This window comes from Papilio machaon, chromosome W (assembly GCF_912999745.1).
Source record: "Papilio machaon chromosome W, ilPapMach1.1, whole genome shotgun sequence".
Taxonomy (NCBI): domain Eukaryota; kingdom Metazoa; phylum Arthropoda; class Insecta; order Lepidoptera; family Papilionidae; genus Papilio; species Papilio machaon.
In genome coordinates, this window is record NC_060015.1 from 5529081 (window position 1) to 5536831 (window position 7751).

General features: G+C 38.0%; 2 protein-coding genes across 2 annotated transcripts; one reads left to right on the forward strand and one right to left on the reverse strand.

Moving 5' to 3' along the window:
* Positions 1 to 4489: 4489 nt before the first annotated feature.
* Positions 4490 to 5290, reverse strand: LOC123722988. Its single transcript, XM_045685532.1, has one exon. It carries the CDS (start codon positions 5288 to 5290, stop codon positions 4490 to 4492), a length of 801 nt encoding a protein of 266 aa, XP_045541488.1.
* Positions 5291 to 6002: 712 nt separating this feature from the next.
* Positions 6003 to 6572, forward strand: LOC106715419. The gene has a single exon (XM_045685533.1). It carries the CDS (start codon positions 6003 to 6005, stop codon positions 6570 to 6572), a length of 570 nt encoding a protein of 189 aa, XP_045541489.1.
* The last annotated feature ends 1179 nt before the right edge of the window (positions 6573 to 7751 follow it).

Here is a 7751-nt window from a genome sequence, read left to right on the forward strand (position 1 = left end):
TGTCTTCAACAGCTTATGAACCGTGTTATCAGATATGTTAATGGAGTTGTCGACAAGGGGGACGTAATAAAGCTGCGACCTTCAGATGCATACTGATTTATTTTTACTTTATTTATAACTACCCTTATAAAAAATACCGACAACCCCCTTTTAAACAAAAACAAAAAAAAAGTGGTGTACAATAATATAGAAAAATAGGAAAAAAAAACATTATATATTATTTAAATTAGACTAACACATGCCTTATAAAACATTGTAGGTAATTTTTGTAACAATACTCTTGGGGTATGTATTAAAACAATGAAAACCTCTTTGTTTTTCAAAGAAATATTTTGTTTGTAACATGTAAATTATATAGGTAATCAATAGCAGTTTCGGTTAGACTTTAACTGTATTAAAGTGCACACTACTATTCTTTACATTTATATGTATATTATTTATTTGTTCATTACTTCCATTGAATATTTTGTTATAACATTATTTATTTTACTACTTTCAATATAATATGAAATAAACTATCTAATACTTACTAATACTTATCACAAAAATTTTATATATTAAAATAAAAGTTTACGTTTTTAAGCTGTTAACAGTTAACTATAAAACTTTAATGATGTAAAATTATAATAAATGGAAAAAGAAAACGAGAACAATTATACATAATATACAGAGAAGCTATATACTGTGAATATGCCTTCTTAGCCATATTAAACTATTATATCGGCTTCAATTACAATAATATAAAGTTAATACAAAATAAATTTTATGTACGAACATATTCCAATTACATTGATGCTGTGCCGGGCGTGGAGTATCCCCACCGCTCAGGCTGCCTCACGGTCCTGCCAGAACGAGTTGTGATTTGGTTAGGCTGATGTGAATATGCCGGCTGACAACTATTGTTAACTGTTATGTCGTCGTAAGTGTCGCTATTTGAGTCGTTTAATGATTCGTAATTTTTTAAACTGGTATTAAGATTTAAATGTCTACGGTTGCGAATTAATGTCGTACCATTGTTCAATTTTATGAGATAAGACCTCTTACTTAAGATTGCCTGTACGACCCCGCTTACCCATTGCTTATTGAAACGCACTTTAACCTTTTGACCTACAACTAGGTCACACATGTCTTTAGCTCTTTTATCGTAATAATATTTTTGTTTTAATTGTCTATCAACTAAATTATTTCTTACGTTCCTGTAGATGACAGGGCGAAGTAGACGAGGCTGGTAAGGAATGGTTGTTCTTAACTTCCTACTGAATAAAAGCTCAGCCGGAGATGGTAATGTTGTACTTATAGGTGTATTTATATAATGTAGTAACGCAAGTCTAAAATCAGTCTTATCTAAACGGGTCTTTTTCATAATGTTTTTATAGTTTGAATTGTTCTTTCAACTTGTCCATTCGATTGTGGATATCGAGGGGATGATGTTATATGCTTAAAGTTCCATTCGCGTGCGAAAAGTTGAAATTCTTTAGAATTGAATTCAGGGCCATTGTCTGACATTACTGTTTCAGGAATTCCAAACCTAGAAAATATACTTTTTAAATGATTTACTATAACATCACTTCTGAGCGATTCCCCTTGAACTACCTCAACAAATTTACTGTAATAATAATCAACGACGATTAAATATTTTTCGCCCCGAAAATGAAACGAGTCCGCCCCTATCTTCAGCCAAGCCCTATTTGGTACCTCATGCGGTATTAAAGCTTCTTTTTGATTTTCGTTTTTAAAAGTAAGACAAGCTTGACATTTACTTATGTAATCTTCTAATTGACTATTTATGTTCGGCCAAAACATGCTCTCTCTCATTATTAATTTGCATTTTTCTAAACCTAAATGCCCTGTGTGTATTTTTTTTAGCATCTCATCTCTCATGACTTTTGGTATGACGACTCTGTCGCCTTTCCAAACTAAACCGTGTGCAGTTGATAACTCATCCCTATAACACCAGTAAGGAGAAACAATACTATTTAATTTTTATTTATGCTCGGGCCAAATATTTTTAATAAGTTCTATTAATGTCTGCAATTCATTATCGTTTTGTGTGCAATACTGTAACTTTACAAAATGAGAATCTGTGAGTGGATTCGAAGCTATGACCGCGGAGACGTGCGCTACGGTGTCCAAGTAATTACTCAATTGCGCATGACTCACCGGCTCCGCGTCGCGCGACAATGCATCGGCTATGAACAAATATTTACCGGGCTTATATTTTAATGTGAATGTGTATCGTTGAAGACGCAACAACATTCTTTGTAGCCTGGGGGGTGCCTCAGCTATGGGTTTCACTATAATATGCACTAAGGGCTTGTGATCTGTCTCAATCGTAACGTCACATTTACCAAAAATGTAAGAGTAAAACTTTTCACATGCAAACACACAGGCTAACAATTCTTTTTCAATTTGGGCATAATTTTGTTCAGCTTTAGTAAGCGTACGAGATGCATAACTAACCGGTAAATTATTTTGTAATAAACAAGCACCCAGACCGTTTTTACTCGCATCCACCGATAACACTACTGGCTTATTGACATCGTAATATTGTAACACAGGTGGTTTGGTAAGACACTCTTTTAGAACATTAAATGACCTGGCATGATGTGGCGTCCAGTGCCATTCTATATCCTTTTTTAACAACTGTCGTAGTAAATGTGTTTTATCTGACAAGTTTGCAATAAAGCTACCGACGTAATTAACCAAACCAAGAAACCTTTCGACATCTTTTTTATTTTTTGGAACCATCATTTTTTTTTATCGCGGAAGTATGTGACTCGTCGGGATGAATCCCATTTTGAGTGATTCTATGACCTAAATACTTAATTTCCGTTAATGCAAATTTACATTTTTCTTTGTTCAATTTCAAATTAATTAATCTACATCTATCTAGCACTCGCTTTAACCGTTCATCGTGTTCATACTGGGTTTTACCATATATTAATAAATCATCGACAAACAAACACACACCTTCAATGTCATCAAAATTTTCGTACATCTTTTTATGAAATACTTCTGACGCTGACGAAATTCCGTACGGTAAACGTAAAAATTTATATCTACCAAAAGCTGTATTGAACGTGCATAAATCAGCGCTTTTTTCATTTAATTTCAATTGCCAGAACCCATTTTTGGCGTCTAATGTGCTGTAAAATTTTGAACCTGCCAAATTTGTCGTGATTTCGTCTAGCGTGGGTAAGTGAAAGTGTTCCCTTTTAATTGCTTTGTTAAGATCCTTAGGATCTAAGCAAATACGTAAATCACCGTTTGGTTTCCGTACGACAGTCATGCTACTCACCCAATTACTCGGCCCTTCTACTTTACTTATAATTTTTTGCATTTCCATCTCATTTAATTTATTTTTTACCTTTTCTTTAATGGCCACAGGCAACTTTCGCGGTGCGTGAACCGGACCGACGGATTTATCTATAGCTATTTTGTATTCACCTGGCATACAACCTAAACCTTCAAATACGTCTTTATATTCGTGCAGAATTTTCTCCTTAAAATTATCATTACTTTGTTTACTTATTGCTAATGTCAGTTTTATTAAACTTAATTCCTGACAGGATTGACAACCTAAAATTGGTGGCGAATCTACATCGGCTATAATAAAATCTAAGATGTAATTAACATCCTTGTACTTGACTTTTATGTTACACCGACCTACAACTTTAATGTCCCCGCCGGAATATCCGCGTAATTTAACTGCACTTTTCATTAGACTGTCACTTGTCATACCTATCTTTTGTAAATATCTTCTAGGCAGCACATTCACATCAGCCCCTGTGTCTAATTTAAATTGAATTTTATTCCCGTTTATTAATAAATCTACACACCATTTGCTATTGGGTTCATGAAAATAATAAATTACCTGGTCAGGGGACTGGTCAGCCTGTGGGAACTCCGACTGCACCTCGTACACATTGTTGCATACTCGCGAAAAATGATTTAAATTGTAACAATTAAGGCATCTCCTTCCGTACGCTGGACACTGATTATAACCATGAGTTATGCCGCACTTCATGCACTTTGAACTGTTATCACGTCTCACATACTTATTGTTCGAATTTACATTTTCGTTATTAAACGTCGAAGACGTAGTACGAAAATTGTTTGACGCAGAATGCATGCCGGAAACGCCGCCGGGGCGTGCGGGCTGGCAACGCCGCGTTGTACCGCCGCGCCATGGCACGCCGCGAACACCGCGCCCGCGCGCACGCCCTGCTTCCGCTGCGCCCGCACGCTGAAATCTCCACATTGCGTCACACTCGTAGTTTTCATAACAGATGTCTTTATTTTCATTACGTTTGTTTACTTCGTATGCATAATTTCTTTATTTCTTTTAATTTTCTTCGGTTTTAAATGAAAATCAGTTTCTTTAGAGATACGAATAATGTTTGATTTATCATTTTTCTCATAAATATCTTACAGTCCATCACCCAGAGGTAAGAGTAATTATGCTGCACTTTAAGCTGTCGTGCGCGTTTCAGAGGAGCTTGTTATGCGGGGTGAGGTGATCGCTGAGGTAGACGGGCAGCGCTGGGCCGTGCATCCCGAGGTCCGCCGTGGTGAGGCCACGACGTGCTCGCATAGCAGCCAGCAGCTCGTCCTTGCGCCGGCGCTGGCAGAAGCGGATCACGATGGCAGGATGTCGCAGCGGTAGATTAGTTGCGTCAGAGGCAGGATTGTTGTACGGCCGGACACGATGTATAGTGTCAACATCAGTGTTGAGCAAAGTGAAGCCCACAAAATTACACAGATCACCTAGAATTTTGTTTAGGTTTTCTCCTCTGTGTGAGGGAACCCCAGACAGCTCAAGATTGTTTAGGCGGGAGAATTGGTCTTGATATTGGTTAGTGTTTTCAAAATCTTTCATTGAATCCATAATAACAGAGGTTTTTCCTTCCGCGATCTCAAGTCTGCTCTCCATGTTGTTGAGGCGCAACTCCAAGTCACTCCACTTATTAGTGAGATCCTGCACACTTTGAGCAATACAATGTATCTCTGACTTAAAAGAGTTGAAGTCGCTTTTCATTGTGCAAAAATCTTCACGGAAGCATTTAATTTCATTAAGGAGATCAGCCAAAACGGGATTTTCAGGTGAGGGGTTCCGACAGGAGGTGCATTTCCAGTTGGCGCGTTTCTCCTGCCCCATGCGTCGATAGGCGTTTTCAGTAATACCGGCAGAAGCGTGATGATATCTATTCTCACACTCGCGGCACAGAACAAAGTCACTTACAGCTTCATGACATTTATTGCAGAGCGGCGATTTATTTTTAGGAAACATATTTAGTTAACAAACGTTTGCGTAATAGTAATTATTCGTTATTTAGTCCGTAATGTGCGGTAGCGGTGAATAAAAAAAATGTACTATAATAATATAATAAACATACTTATATTGTACGACGTAATATTATAACATATTACGTCGTACAATATAAGGTAGGTTTTCACTCGGGTCGTTTACGTTAAATTCTTTATTGTACGATTGCTACGTAATATCAATGGGCCATTAGGGTTCCGTTTGTTGATTTCTTATAGTTTAAATTATTTAATTTAGGGTTCTCTCATTACGGTTTTATATTTGATTTAGTAATTTCACGGTTTTTTCTAGTATATTTAAATTAGGGCTGTTTTACATAGCGGTTTTTTTTGTAGTTTATGTTACGGTGCATAATTTAATTTGGTGATTTTTGTTTTTGTTTTTTTTTTTGTTACGGTTAATAATTTAATTTAGTATTTTTTTTTGTTTGGTAGTTTTTATGTTACCGTCGATAATTTAAGTTGGTCAGTTTTCATTACGGTTGGTTTTTTTGGTTTTTTTATTAGGTAATTCTTTATAACGGTTTTCATACATTTGGTTTTAAGGTGTAATTATCTACCCACCATTTATATATTTTTTTCCTTTAACGACCATTTGTAGTAAGCGGTTTCTGGAAGCGTCGGTAATTTTCTACCTTCTTTTTTATTTATTTATAAATTTTTGAACTTGAGTAATTATGGCCGGCAAATATACCGCTAGGATAGCAGGCGTGCTGAGATGGCTCGGCTCAGCGGTTTTGAATATTTCTAGGCCGGACCGTGCGCAGGTCCTTATGGCTAGATATCAGGTTCTAGACGATCAAATGGCGGATCTATATGCGGCGTACCGTGGCATTCTAGAGTTAGGCTTAGAAGCGGATGCCATGGCGAAGATTAATGCTGACATTGATCAGGCCGACGACCTGGCTGATCAAATTATTCAGGCTGTCGGTTGCCTTAAGGGGTCAAGCGCTGCTGACGCGCGCGTTACTGCGGAATCGGAGGCGTCACCAGCGCTCATGAGTAGATTGCCGCTGCTCGATTTGCCACAATTTAACGGTAACTTGGACCAGTGGGTCGCATTTAAAAATTTATTTGAAAGCATTGTTCACAGTCGTAGGGATTTGACCCCTGCTCAGAAGCTTGCTTATTTGTTGGCGTCGTTAACGGGAGAGGCCAAGGGTCTTGTCCAACATTTAGGTCTTGTTGACGGTAATTATGAAATCGCCCGGGACTTAATCGTAGGTACCAGAATGTTCGGCGATTAGCAGATAGTCATGTTGCTGCTATTCTAGGCCTACCTAGGATTTCGGTTACTCAGTTGTTGCGCACGCGACTTCTAAATCCTTTGCTAATAGCGGTCAACGGTCTCAAGGGTTTGGATTTACCTGTGTCCACGTGGTCGTTTTTATTATTACATATAATTCTTTCCAAATTACCATACGATTTACAACATAGATTTGACAACCTAATTTTATTCCTGGAGGATGAGTGTCGTCGAACGGAGAATGTCCCCCCTCCCCCTTCGGGGCCTTCCGTAGTTGCTCCTAGAGCGAGGCCCGCGGGTAACGAACACCGTCCACCGGTTAGGGCGCGTAATAGGCCATGGATGTTTAACGCAGCTGTACGGCAGGCACAGGACATGCACTGCAGTTATTGTCGGGATACAGGACACGGTGGATTTATTCGCGGAACAGGTAAAGCGAATTGGATGGTCACATAGACTTTATTTGGCCACTTGGTGGTAAAACGAGCAGTGGCAACTCTCCCCAGCCCGTTTAATTTTGGGTTTCTAATTTCGGTTTTAGACGCAGCCAGATATCGTCTGGCTGGGGCGGGGGACTGTTCGGTACAGATGCACTATAGTTTGTCATCTTCAATGACGAACTATATGTTTGAATTTCGCGGTTGACCTATACGGGTTTTATGTAGGTAGATCGACTCACTCATCCAGACCGTCGTGGTATGTGCAGTAAACGATATCCCGGCGGAGATGGCGCCCGCCCCTCCTCCCCCTCTCTTAACCAAGGTTCGTTTATGGCTAAAATATCTAAATCAAACCGTAATATGGCTGCTGTCAACTCATCGTGATGGTTTCCTAAAGAACCTGCATTTAGAAGCCCAACTGACACTTTTTTGTTTTTTTTAAATTTAATTATAAATGCAAACGTAATTTGACAGTATTTACAATGTGCAATGAATTCGCATAATTGTGAGATGTGCCGCCAGTCAAGTCCGTAAGTGTTATAATTCTTATTTATTATTCTACTATACCGTACACAAAAGTGTATGTAGTGTGTGCGATCATCTTACAGTAATATGATGTGTAGGTTGTTTTTATACAATTGATGTTATACAGCATTAAAATTTTAATACAAATACAAGGTGAAAAACAGAATAAAAATAATAATAACAAGGCCAACAAAATTGATATACATAGTAGAATT